This window comes from Artemia franciscana, chromosome 15, assembly GCF_032884065.1.
Source record: "Artemia franciscana chromosome 15, ASM3288406v1, whole genome shotgun sequence".
Taxonomy (NCBI): domain Eukaryota; kingdom Metazoa; phylum Arthropoda; class Branchiopoda; order Anostraca; family Artemiidae; genus Artemia; species Artemia franciscana.
In genome coordinates this window covers 797152-811920 of record NC_088877.1, presented here as the reverse complement: position 1 = coordinate 811920, position 14769 = coordinate 797152, and the positions used below count along the sequence as shown (strand labels likewise).

At 35.6% G+C, this 14769-nt stretch overlaps 1 protein-coding gene across 4 annotated transcripts in view; it reads left to right on the top strand.

Moving 5' to 3' along the window:
• Positions 1-14769, top strand: part of LOC136036678 (glycoprotein 3-alpha-L-fucosyltransferase A-like) — an 89033-nt gene that overhangs the window by 64407 nt on the left and 9857 nt on the right. For all 4 annotated transcript variants that reach the window (XM_065718987.1, XM_065718989.1, XM_065718986.1 and 1 more), the window contains exons 4-6: positions 3529-3863; positions 8568-8759; positions 12590-12822. In XM_065718987.1, coding sequence (XP_065575059.1) covers positions 3529-3863; positions 8568-8759; positions 12590-12822 — 760 coding nt within the window. The remainder of the gene's footprint in view (positions 1-3528; positions 3864-8567; positions 8760-12589; positions 12823-14769) is intronic.

Genomic DNA, 14769 nt, shown 5'->3' with positions numbered 1-14769 from the left:
TTTGATAATTTTTTCCTTATGAAAGTAAGAGAGTTAAAACCATTTCAAACGCATTTTGTTATTCAAACGCTCTTCTTCAAACACTCTTTTTATTTATTTAAGTTGTAAGAGCAGAAGTAGTAATAGTAGTATCCCAGAAGTTTCAACTTAATACCCCCAGTCGTTCTCGATACATTGCTGAGGTGTCTTATTTGCAACCATTTAACGTAATGCCTTTTAAAGCAACATTTAGTTTTAAAACATAACGGACCACTTACATAATTGTGGGATGTTGGCATGCCTAATATCCCTAAAGACACAGTTTTTCGGCCGTTCTATTATGCAGAAAATAAAAAAACAAGTTTTTTTAAATGAAACTAAAGAGCAACATTAAAACTTAAAACGAACAGAAATTACTCCGTATATGAAAGGGGCTTTTCCTCCTCAACGGTCCGCTCTTTACGCTAAAGTTTGACTCTTTCTCTTAACTCTATCTTTGAAACAGTAAGAAACTTTAGTGTAAAGAGCGGGCCGTTGAGGAGGAAAAGCCCCTTTCATATACGGAGTAATTTCTGTTCGTTTTAAGTTTTAATGTTGCTCCTTACTTTCATTTAAAAAACTTGTTTTTTTTATTTAATTTCTGGACGTTTTTGAATTAATGCATGTTTTGATCTTGGCTCTCCGCACATAGATGATAAAACGAAATTTGCATATTAATTAATTGCAATTAACCGGAAGATTTTGAGAAAAAGGAGCGAGGGAGGAGGCCTAGTTGCCCTCCAATTTTTTGATTACTTAAAAAAACAACTAGAACTTTTAATTTTTTACAAACGTTTTCATTGGTAAAAAATATACGTAACTTACGATTTAATTTACGTAACGAACTTCTATATTCGTATGTTTTTATTGCGTGTATGAGGGGGTTCAACCCTCGTCGATACCTCGCTTTTTACCCTAAAGCCTAAATTTTGTCCCAATCCCTTAAGAATGACCTCTGAATCACAAAGGTCGTAGAATAAATAGTTGAAATTACTAAAAATGCTTTAGCGTAAAGAGTGAGGTATAACGAGGAGGTAAACCCCTCATATGTGTAATAATTTTTGTTCGTTTTAAGTTTTAATGCTGCTCAAAAACGTTTATATTTATTTTTTCATTGTTTTTTTTCAAATAATGCTAGAAAACCCTGCGCCCCTTCATTGAAATTCTCTTCCCCCATGACAAGTTTCTCCATGAAAATATCCTTCCACGTAATCCCCCCTCAAATCTCCCCCTAAACAAAAAATCCCCCAGAAAACGTCTGTACACTTCCCAGTAACCATTACTATATGTAAACACAGGTCAAAGTTTGTAACTTGCAGCCCCTCCCACGGGGACTTCGGGGGAGTAAGTCGTACCTAAAGACATAGTTATTAGGTTTTTCGACTATGGTGAATAAAATGGATATCTCAGAATTTTCATCCGGTGACTTTTGGAAAAAAATGAGCGTGGGAGGGGCCTAGGTGCCCTCCAATTTTTTCGATCACTTAAAAAGGGCACTAGAACTTTTATTTTCCGTTAAAATGAGCCTTCTCACGACGTTCTAGGACCACTCAGTCGATACGATCACCCCTAGGGAAAAAAAACAACAAATAAACACGCATCCGTGATTTGTCTTCTGGCATTTCTGTTCGTTTTAAGTTTTAATGTTGCTCCTTACTTTCATTTAAAAAAACTTGTTTTTTTATTTAATTTCTGGACGTTTTTGAATTGATGCATGTTTTGATTTTGGCTCTCCGCACATAAATAATTAAAACGAAATTTGCATATTAATTAATTGCAATTAATCGGAAGATTTTGAGAAAAAAAGGAGCGAGGGAGGAGGCCTAGTTGCCCTCCAAGTTTTTGATTACTTAAAAAAGCAATTAGAAATTTTAATTTTTTACTAACGTTTTCATTGGTAAAAAATATACGTAACTTACGAATTAACTTACGTAACGAACTTCTATATTCGTATGTTTTTATTGCGTATATGAGGGGGTTCAACCCTCGTCAATACCTAGCTCTTTACACTAAAGCTTAGATTTTGTCCCAATTCCTTAAGAATGACCTCTGAATCACAAAGGCCGTATAAAGAATAGTTGAAATTACTAAAAATACTTTAGCGTAAAGAGTAAGGTATAACGAGGAGGTAAACCCCTCATATGCGTAATAATTTTTTTTCGTTTTAAGTTTTAATGCTGGTCCTTACTTTCAGTAGAAAAAAAAACTTATCATATTTATTTTTTCATTGTTTTTTCAAATAATACTAGAAAATCCTTCGCCCCCTTCATTGAAATTCTCTTCCCCCATGAAAATTTTCTACATGGAAATATACTCCCACGTAACCCTCCCCCCCTCAACTCTCCCCCTAAACCAAAAAATTCCCCTGAAAACGTCTGTACACTTCCCAGTAACCATTACTATATGTAAACACAGGTCAAAGTTTGTAACTTGCAGCCCCTCCCACGGGGACTGCAGGGGAGTGTGTCGTCCCTAAAGACATAGTTATTAGGTTTTTCGACTATGCTGAATAAAATGGCTATCTCAGAATTTTGATCCGGTGACTTTTGGGAAAAAATGAGCGTGGGAGTGGGCCTATGTGCCCTCTAATTTTTTGGTCACTTAAAAAGGGCACTAGAACTTTTAATTTCCGTTAGAATGAGCCGCCTCGCGACATTCTAGGACCACTCATTCGATACGATCACCCCTGGGAAAAACAACAACAAACAAACAAACAAATAAACACGAGTCCGTGATCTGTCTTCTGGCAAAAAATGCGAAATTCCACATTTTTGTAGATAGGAGCTTGAAACTTCTACAATAAGGTTCTCTGATACGCTGAATCTGATGGTGTGATTCTTTTGTTAAGATTTTATGACTTTTAGGGGGTGTTTCCCCCTATTTTCTAAAATGAGGCAAATTTTCTCAGGCTCGTAACTTTCGATGGGTATAACTGATCTTGATGAAACTTATATATTTAAAATCAGCATTAAAATGCGATTCTTTTGATCTAACTATTGGTATCAAAATTCCATGTTTTAGAGTTTCGGTTACTATTGAGCCTGGTCGCTCCTTACTACAGTTCGTTAGCACGAACTGTTTGATTATTATAGTTTTTTATTGCTGCTGATCTGAAGTTTAATATTACCTCTACCTACCTCTGAATAAAATTTCTTTTTAATCTTAAAAGAAATGATCTTTTGATAATTAATCTTAAAAAGAAATGTATTCTGTAGTTTTTCCCCTTTCGGGAATAGATATTCTGTGTGAGAAATACAACATATAAAAAATTTAAACATCTATTCCGAAAACAATTTAAAATATGTGAATACATTGTGTAAAAAATGTACAAAGATAAAGTAAAAATAACTGGAACCCATTTTTCTCTTTCAAAAATGTATGCTGAGTAACATACCGTCTCTTGAACCACCCCTGCCAATTTATAGCAGTACTTCCAATCCTGTCAATTCATTCAATGTAAAGTAATATGCTTTATGTTTCTTATATTTTTCAATAATTAATATATTTCAGAAAAGTTGTGGTTCTTCGAAAATGGAACCTATCGACCAGAAATCGGTGACCTCTATGACCCTGTTTGGCCTTGTCCAAGTTGTGGGAGTAGAATAGCTGAGCAGCTGATGATTGGACCTCCAGAAGCAGAAGAGCCAAAAGTGAAAACAATTTTTTTAGGCAACGGCCTTGGGGCATGGTCTGGGATGCGTGCTGGTGCTGGTGTATTTATCAAAAGTCAGTGCCCTGTTAGCAGTTGTTCATTGTCTGGAAGAAAAAGTGATGCGCTCACCGCTGATGCGATTCTTTTTAAGGATTCCTTTATATTTCCCAAGCACAAGAAACCGCTCAATCAGGTAAAATAGCTAGATAATAGAATAGGCTACCGTCTTCTAAAACTAAAGGTATGCACTGGTCCAAAATTCGCAGTTTCAGACCTTGAACCAATCGGGGGTTTCAGAAAATTCGGTCACAGATGGTCAACACAGTGGCTCGCTTTTGCAGAGCAGCTGGCAGAAGATCGAACAACAGGGTCTAAGAAGGTCTCTAAGATCATCGATGCCAGGCGAGGTGGAAACGCCTGATTCCCGCCACAAGTACAAGTACAAGTAAGTTGTATAGGGACTTTTCATGCCTGAAGAAGAAAAAAGGAATGTAAATTGGGTCCGTACGTAAAGCTGCTGAACAGGTTTCCACATACTGCGGTTTGCACAAAAGCCACAGCGTTTTCAGCGTTATGCATATCGGTCTTCCAGTAACGATTTATGTAAAAAGACTATCAACTTTATTCACGTTTACGACCCTCTGCACCCTTTTTTCATATTGATACTGGTTAATTAGTTCATGTTGTCTTTGTTAGTTCGATTTTTTTTTTGCTGTTTATCGTTTTGTTTTTGTTTATTTATAAAACTCCGTACTTTGTATTTTATATATTTTTGCGGGTAATAAAGTTCATTCATTCATTCATTCATTGTTGACGTTTTTTGCCAGCATGTTTATGCAAAGATGTGAATTCGCATGCTTCTAAATTTTTTATGGCAGGCGAAAAAATATTCTTAGGCATCAGATTAATACTTAATTGTTAAAAAATACCGTACAATAAAAAAAAATCGTAGTGATTTGTGGGGTTTTGCTGATTATAGAACTGGTGCTCTGCATTTATAAATTGAACACCAGCAAATCGATTGAAGCCCATCTTATGTAAGAAAAAAATGGGTAGTTGCAATTTATCTGCACTATGCTTGCGATTTTGAAAGTATTTTGTGCGTTTTCCCGAAAGTAAATACCGTCTATAGATTTTTTTTTTATTTCTACAGATAGAAGTACTTCCAGGAATGACAAAAGCATCAATAGCAGTGGGGCAAGGGGTATTTTTAATACAAATTGTTAATTGATAGATGAAAAGAGGTCATGTTCGCTCTTTGGTCTCTGATCAGCTTGAAAGTTTCAGGAATCACTTCACTGGGCCAAGAGCATTTTAATTCCTGCTGGAGGGGGAAGGGTTTTGGGACAGATGCTATGTAGTTTGTAGAGATTTAACAGAATAATAGACAGAATAATAGCTTTCATAAAAGGTAGTAAGGAGGGGGTGCCCTGTATCTAGTTTTGCTCCACATAATTGAATGACTAAATATTCAAAATTCAAACAAATAAATCCAAAAGTTTATTTGAACAAAAGGCAACAAGGACCGTGGAAAAAACTACAATCGACAACACTTAAAATCAAACCCAAAAATAATCATGTACAACCCATCATAAACCTACATAAAAAAGCTCTATGATTCAGTCCCAGGTTCAGGAATTCTCCACCTTTAGAATTTTCCCAAAATCCATCCCTCTCATTATTCTTAATCACTTATTTTTATCAGTAAAACTTGCACCCAAAATTAAAAATTGGTAATTTACCTATGTAATACCCAAATGCACTTCGCTTATGCATAATCAGTAATTTGTAGCAGGAGTACTTGATGGCAATAGAGATGTTGACTTGCTGGAAAACTCCCACAATTGGTAATCGTTTTATTATCAATGATCAACGAGGAGAGATTTAAGCCAAGCTGGCTGGTGAAAAAGGCACTTAAACAAATAGATGTATTATAAAAATGATACATATGTTTTAAAAAAATATATATATATGTATTATAGCATATGAGGGCAGTGAGCAAGTAAATTCTCCAAGACCTTAAAGTACCAAGTACATCAACATAACAATACTTTTGCCCCCTGGCCCCTCATAGGTTTATTGATATTTACGAACCAAAGTTTTCTAAGATTTATTTCCAGATTGTATCAAAACTATAAAATTTTCAAGGCAGCATCCCCTTTTTACTCCAAATGTCTGGTCGAATTTTCTTATATCTTTTAGCTGTTGACTATGCATACGCTTCATTTCCCCCTTGAAAACCGGTGTGTCAAACATTCAAATACGATAATTGGACAGCTGCCTTCCGAACAAACCTAGAAGTGACGATTCTGACAGTAATGTAACGTTTTGACAGTGACATGACTTTTTGACGTTTTTGCAAATAACGATTCTTTTACAGTGCATTATTGTTCTTTCACTTTTTATTGAATTGCTTTCTTCATTCAGGTAAAGATCATGTATATGTTACCGTGAATGTCCGTGATTTAGTGAATGTCGACTTTCGCCAGTGAATGTCTGAAATACCTTTTTATGGCACTTTGTATTTACCAAGTGAATTATATCAATCGCAAATTCTGTCGGTCTGTCGCTCTGTCTCTCGGTTCCGGTTTTGCTAGTTTAGGCACTTCCGCATAAGCTAGGACGATGAAATTTGGCAGACGTATCAGAGACCAGACCATACTAGATTAGAAATAGTCATTTCCCTGATTCGACCATCTGGGGGGAGTGGAGGGACGGTTAAATCGGAAAAATTTGAAAAAATGAGGTATTTTTAACTTACATACGGGTGATCAGACCTTAATAAAATTTGATATTTAGAATAATATTGTGTCTCAGAGCTCTTATTCTAAATCCCGACCGGGTCCGGGTGACATTGGAGGGATTTGGAGGGGGAAACCTAAAGTCTTGGAAAACGCTTAGAGTGGAGGGATTGGGATGAAACTTGGTGGTGAAAATAAACACAAGTCCTGGATACGTGATTGATATAACCGGAACGGATCCGCTCTCTTTGGGGGTGTTGGGTGGGGGGAGGGTTAGTTCTGAAAAATCAGAAAAATGAGGAATTGTTAACTTACGAGGAGTGATCAGATCTTAATGAAATTTCATATTTAGAAGGACCTTGTAACTTAGGTCTTTTATTTTAAATCCTGACCGGATCCAGTGTTCTTGGGGGAGTTGGGGGACTGGAAATCTTGGAAAACGTTTAGAGTGGAGAGATCGGTATGAAACTTGGTGGGTAGAATAAGCAAATGTCGTAGATACGTGACTGACTTAACCGGGATGGATCCGTTCTCTTTGGGGGAGTCAGTGGGATCCAGTGCTTTGGCGAGTTTGGTGCTTCTGGACGTGTTAGGACAATGAAAATTGGTAGGCCTGTCAGGGACCTGCACAAATTGACTTGATAAAGTCATTTTCCCCGATTCGGCCATCTTGGGGGGCTGAAGGGAGAGAAAAATTAGAAAAAATGACGTATCTTTAACTTAGGAGTGGGTGATCTTTTGATGTTTAGAAGGATCTCGTGTCTCAGAGCTCTTATTTTAAATCCCGACTGGCCTTGAGCCCCTGATTTTCCGTTTAAATCAATCTTTTGATTCTTAGAATTTTGCTAGAGCTCATGCCATATGAGCTCTTGGCTCTTGGCTCTTCCGACCTCGTCACAAGTGCCATATGAGCTCTTAGCTCTTGTTTTCTCCTTGGATTTAGTCAGCGTTGCCAGTCAACTTTTCAGTTTAATGCAAGGTTTGATGATGACTTCTTAGGTTAGATTGGATTGGGTTTTTTTAGGTTAGGTTGGCTTAGGTTATGTTTTTGACCTATATCTGATATTTATAACCAAATATAACCTTACCTAGTCCAATCTAAGCTATAATGTAACCTAGTGTAATGGAATGTAACCATAATGCAATCTAACCTAACTTTAGCTTTTACCATCATTGCTTGCATAAGACTGAAAAAGCTTATTCGCAAAGCTAATTGAATCCAAGCAGAGAAAAAGGAATTTTGGACATTCACGGTAACATATAGTAGTAGGTGTAGTAGTAGTAGACACGTTTAATAGCAAAAACTTGGCAGCTATCGCTGATTTGCGTTACTTTACAACATATTCAAAATCAAACTACACTTGTAAATATAAATCAAACTAAAAACGTTAATTCTTATTATACATATCGACGGAAAACGAGACGAAAGAATTGCCATATCGGTTTGTTCTTGCTTTAACGGGAACTTATCTTGCTTTCTCGTTCTTGATGGGTAGAGGTTGATCAGGTAGAATGTCACGGTGCTGAGATTTAGAAAGCAAAACGTTCCAAAACTCATTATCAGAGTTTCGTACCGGTTTTGGAGTGACGGCAGTCCTAGCACTTCCAGAGCCTTTTCGTAGGGGATGTCACGGCAGCCCAAGATAATCGATACCGCTCGCTTCTGAACCGATTCAAGCTCCTGACAAAGATACACTGTTCTAAGTATTGAGGGTGCCCCAACAGGGCACGAGTATTCCAGAATGGGGCGGACATACGTTAGGTGCTTAATACTCTCTGTATCCGCACCGATCCTACGCATACCGTTTAAAGTCTGCAGACTAGCGTTTGCACTTTTAATCACGTTTTTGATATGTGCGGCAAAGCTGAAGTCATTCGAGAAAGTATATACCTAAATACCTCATATATACCTCATGCATATTTACCTCAGTTCCCTCCACCCTAACGCCCCGCATATTAAAATGATAAATTGGACTGTGAACCAATATAAAGAGCATCGACACAGCATTTCTGATGCTGAATTGACTTTTTTTTAATGACACTTTTGACAGTGACATTTGTTGACATTGACCTTTTTTGAAATTGTCTGACAATGATGCTTCTTTCATACAGTATTCTTATTTTAATCATTTATTAAATTGTTTTTCTTCTTTCAGGTTTGGATCATGTACATGCTCGAGTCTCCCCTTAATACCCCACGCGTCAAATATCAAAATGTCATAAATTGGACTGCCACCTACCGAATGGACAGTGACGTTATGGCACCGTATGAGAGCTGGCAGTATTATAATCCTGAAATAAAATCTCTGCCACAGACTGTAAACTTTGCAGCTAATAAAACTAAAAAGGTAACCAATATATCTGACACTATTTAACTGTCTCAGATGGAAAATTAAGGGTTTGAACTTTTTCCAATTTAATTTTTTGAATCTATTTTTCTTTCAGCATTTGCAAAGTCATCAGAACCTCGTCTCCTTGAAATTAAGTGTTTTCTTTTCAGACGAAAACAAGGATTGACATCCTGGCTAAAAACAATCAAAAATTATTGCAAATATGATACTAGCCTTTTGGAAGGCCTGAGAGGTGTTCTTAGACCTGCCCACCTTGCACTAGAATATTTTTAATATTCAATCAAAACCATGATTTCTTCTTTAGGAATTATGCCTGTTCTTTGTTGTTGTTGTTGTTGTTTTAATCAGTTTGGCTTCTGAAATACTCGTTCCAAAACGAGCCTTAGTTAGTTCAGTTTGGGGTGATGGTTACTGGCGTTTTCTTGGAAGACAAGCCAAAAATATTCCTAGATTCGAATAGGTCCCTAAAGTAATCTAGGAAAAAACACGGGAAGCGTCACTAAATTTTGGAAAATATAAAATTAAATTCCGAAAATTTTTAAATTGGATTACTTGAAATACATTGAAATCATCATGTAGCTTGATTTGACCACACAAAACAAGCTTATTCAATTAAAAATTTACACTAAAATTTGAAGCTAAACAGCATGTGTGTGAGGGAGTTTGCCACCCCCTCCCAATTCCTCGCTTTTTGTGTTCAGGTTTGACTACTGACGCCACATACTAATTTTAAGATTTTTATTCCCCGATTAACAAAGGTACACAAAGGTAACAAAGGTTTATTTCCCGATTTTTCTTCCAAAAACAGTTAACTGAGGATTTCATTTTTAAAGTTAAATAAATAAATTGTGAAATAAATAATAATAAAGTAATAATAAAGTGATAAATAAATAATAATGATAATAATAAATAAATAAAGTGAAAATAAAGTGAAAGCAAATAAATGAAGTCTTTCGTTTTGGAAGAAATATGGTAAGAAAAACTTTCGTCATATTGCTCTTGTGATAAATTGAATAAAATAAAAAAGTTTAAAGTAAGGAGTAGCCTTAAAAATTTAAACGAAGAGAAATTATTACGTACATTAGGGTTTACTCCCTCGTCAATAAGTACGCTTAGGTTCGAATTTTGCTCCAATTCTTTAAGAATGACCCCTGAATCACAAAGGTCGTTTGATTAGAATAAATAGCTCTTTTGAAAGTACTGAAAAACTTTAGCGTAAAGAGTGAGGTATTGACGAGTGGGCGAACCTCTCATATATCTAATAATTTCTGTTTTTTTGTTTCTCCTTACTTTCAGTTGAAAAAATCTTGTTTTTTAACTAATTTTTGATCTTTTTTTAAATAATGTTGGGAAATCTGGTGGTTCCTTCATGGAAAATTCTCATCCCCCATGAAAAATTCCTCCATTAAAAGATCCTCCCACGTAACCCCTCCCCCTGACCCTCCCTCTAACAGAACCCCCCCCCCCCCCCGAAAACGTCTGTATACTTCTCAATAACCAATACTGTATGTAAACAATGGGCAAAGTTCATAACTTGCAGCCGTTTCTCCGGGGAGTGTGGGGAATTAAGTCGTCCCAAAGATATAGTCATTAGAATTTTTTACTATGCTGAACAAAATAATTATCTCAAAATTTTGATCCGGTGACTTTGGGAGAAAAATGAGCGTTCGAGGGGACCTAGCTGCCCTCCAATTTTTTTGGTCGCTTAAAAAGGGCACTAGAACTTTTAATTTTGTTCAAATGAGCCCTCTTGCAATATTCTAGGATCACTGGGTTTGATACAATAATAAAAAAGCAAATAACCACGCATCCGTGATCTTTCTTCTGACAAAAAAAATTCAAATTCCACATTTTTGCAGATAGGAGCTTAAAACCTCTACAGCAGGGTTCTCTGATACGTTAAATTTGATGGTGTGATTTTCACTAAGATTTTATAACTTTTAGGGAGTGTTTTTCCTTTTTTTCAAAAATAAGTCAAATTTTCTCAGGAACGTAACATTTGATGAGTAGGAAAAATCTTGATGAAACTTTATATTCAAAATCAGCATAAAAAATTGGATTTTGGCGATGTATCTATTGGTATTATAATTCCATTTTTTAGAGTTTTGGTTACTACTGAGCCGGGTCGCTCCTTACTTACAGTTGATCCTTACACAAACTGTTTGATCACTCATTCTTGAAGCATTAAGTGAAAAGGCCGAACATAAAGCTGAGCGAGTCGGGACTGACGTGTTTGCAGCCCTATTGTTTTTAAGATTGTTTCTGTTTATTTTGACTTTTAACGTAGGTCTTTTTTTCATTCAAGAAAAACTTATTTTTTCTTTGATTCCTGGCCTTTTGATTGGTCTCCATGACTTTGTCCCATGGCTCTTTCTGCTAATTATATACTTTTGTACAGCAGTATTTTTGCCATAATAGTTGAGTGAGGTGTATTTTTTTACAAAACAAAACAGCATGTTCTTATGTTTAACGGAGCCTACCACCTTCATCGAACCCCTACTCTTTGGGTTAATATTCAGCGCTGTTGTCATAGCCGCTGTGATATCAAAAACTAATGAGTAGGAAGACTCAAAAATGAAGAGGGAAGGGACTCCAATGGGAGTGAATACTTTTCCAGGACTCGTATTTCGCGCTTAGTTTCCAAGTAAATCACTCTGAATGATGTGAGGGCAAGGGGTAAATTCCCTTTTACGTTTGACCTTTTACATAAGTTTGAATTTTGGACCTTAAATGTGATTTTTGAGGATTTATCTCAGTGGTATCATTTCAAAAAACGTGGGGGAGGAGACAAACCACTTTTCAAAATGTAGGGTATTCCAATTTTTAGACCCTATTAAAAAAAAGATGTGCTGACCTCCTTGAAAAGAGCTAGTGTGCTGCTATGCAGCCCTGTACAACCGCAAGCATTCTGTAATTTGTCACAAATAAACCTTTATTTTGCATAGCTTGCATAAGTGTAGGGACAAATGCACCCCTCGTAGTATCTGGAATTATTTCAGTATTCAAAGATAAGAAAAAATGATCAACCAAGCGATAAAGCACTAAAAAAGACGAAATATCATGCAAATATGTCGCCAAAACCTCCATTCAGCCGTCCTCAATACAAGAAGGAGAAAAATGCTAAATAAAAAAAACACAAAATGGATTCAAAAACAAGCCTCAAAAAGATTTTTTTTTTCTATTCCTATATTCATGGCACCAGGTACTTAAAGAAATAAAAAATAATAAAAAAAATAGATATTTGCTAATAAGCTTGATGGCTTGAGAAGCCACAATAGATCAAGGTTTAACTTACTGTTGACTTGGTTTGTATTAAACTGTGCAGAAAAACATAACCGCCTTGAGTGTTAATTCACAGAAGTTTTAAATTTGCCAATAAGCCTATTGGCTCAAAAAAAATACAATTGATTAAAGTTCAACTTATAGGTGGCTTGGTTTGTATCAAGCTGTGCAGAAAAACCTAATCGCCTTGAGTGTTAATTCACAAAAATAAAAATTCAAAATTTGTCAATAAGCCTTTTGGCTCAAAGAAATAAAGTTGATTGAAGTTCAACTTAAAGGTGGCTTGGTTTGTATCAAACTGTGCCGAAAATATAACCGCCTTGAGTGTTAATTCACAAAAATAGAAATTGGATATTTGCCAATAAACCTGTTGGCTCAAAGAAATACAATTAATTAAAGTTCAACTTATAGGTGGCTTGATTTGTATCAAACTGTGCAGAAAAACATGACCGCCTTGAGTGTTGATACACAAAAATAAAAAGTGAAAATTTGCCAATGAACCTGTTGGCTCAAAGAAATACAATTAATTGAAGTTCAATTTATAGGTGGCTTGGTTTGTATCAAACTGTGCTGCAAAAAATAACCGCCTTGAATACGCTAAAGAGCTGCAAAAACATTTTGAAGTTGATATATATGGAGGATGTGGAACAAAAACTTGTCCGAGGAAGAACAAAGACTGTTTCGCAATGCTTCAAAAGGACTACAAGTTTTACCTAGCCTTTGAAAATTCTAACTGCCGAGATTATATAACGGAAAAATTTTTTGTCAACGGCCTCATGTAAGTATAAATTATAGCTGCCCAAAGGCAAACGCACATATTTATTTCCTATAATTCTCAGAAGCCATGTCTAAAAGCTTTCGGCAGTTAGTGTTGTAAGGCCGGCTTAGGTCAATATCGTCACGTGACGCATGATGGCACGTGACAACATACTTCAATTTTTACTCACATTTTGGGCATTAGATTTACCAATAGCCCTTTTTGGCAGACAATAGCTGCCAATTTCAAACTTGGATCAGAACATAATTTTATTTTCTTTCGACTCAGTCGTTTGGGACAAAAGCTAGTCTCTATAGTGTTTAGACATGGCAACCAGGATGGGTGTACTAACACATGGGAGGTGGGCCTTCAAAATTTTGAGCACAACCCTTACTGCTACAATTTTTTATTCGATTTCTCAACCTTTGATTTTCAATCTATTCGAATCGAATTATTTACTTTGTTCACCAACATTACTAATTTTTCTTAAAAATAATTAATAGCCTTCATCTTGAAGTAAAATGGGCCAAATTACAAAATTTTTTTCTTGGCCTAAAACTTTAAAGGAAGAAGATGAAATTTAAATTTTCATCATTCCGGGGTAGAAAAGCTTCAATGGAAGAACTTAAAACTACTTCTTCTAAAAACGTGCATCGCAATCATCATAATTATTAATATGGCTAAGTGACAAACCCATTTGATCCAAAAGTTACTCTATAAAGTCTTTTGTCATGGCAACCTGGGTTTAGATTGTATCTACGATGGGGCGAGGTACTTTTAGGTACTTTTACCTTTGGTATGTGGATTAGGTCCGGCCTGGCTTTTGTGAATATAATCGTGTCCTGTCCTTTGATTGGTGGAGGGCAGACCTAAAGCGATGCCCTCTCATGTGCTTCTCTTGTGCACAGTGACCTCTCTAAGACAAAATGTGTCTTATCTAAGATTAACAGGGCCTCAAGCAAGTGTTCTTACCACTCTGATACCAATTCTTATGTAATAATGTTTGTTTTATGGTTTGTGATGTGCCTTGTCAGCCATTTTTTTATTTAGTTACAAGAGATTTTCAACAGGGGGAATTCGATGTTGTATTATTGCACCGTTATTGAAATTGCACATTAAACATCTGGAACTGGTCATATTTTAAAAGCAAGGTTTAGTGTAAAGAGCGAGGGATGAAGGGGGAGGTAATTTTCCTAATATACCAAGTAATTTCTGTTTTTTTTTTTAAGTTTTAACGTCGTTCCTTACTTTAATTAAAAGAAAATTTTTGGTTTAATTTTAGTTCTCTTTAACATCAAACTAGAGTTACCCTAAATTCACTGGTCAGGCTGTCTTTCCAATTACAGCTAAGGTTAAAACGGAATCACAGAAAATCGGTATAATTTTGTGATAAGATAATGGGAAAATAACAAAAATGCCCTATTTCACTAATATTAATTAAAGTCCAAATATTTCAGCCTCATATCAGGACGCCTTTTTCAACGGGAAAAACAGAAAAAGAACAAAATAAACTAACCTAAAAGAAAAAAATATATATACACAAAAGGGAAAAAGACCATAAACGATTCAAAAGAACGAATAAAAAGCTCACATCTTAATACTGTCCGATAGGTTAACCTATTCGAAGCTAAAAAGACATGTTTTTTTTTCATATAAAACAAATGTATATGTTTTATATAAAACAACTATGTATGTTTGGCTTATTTCTGGTTAGTTGGTTTTGTTCTTTTTCTTTTCCTTTTTTTCCCATTGATGATCTGATCTGAGACTAAAATAGTCGGACTTTTATTATAATTATAAGTTTTTTTCCACTGTCTTATCAAAAAATTAGTCCCGTTTTTCTATATTTTCATTTCGTTTTAACTAGCTTTTTGAATGATAGCTTAGTTTTGCAAAACAATATCTCGAGAAAAGGGGCTCACTTAGTATATTTGCTTTCCAAACTGAAGTATAATTATCTAAAATACA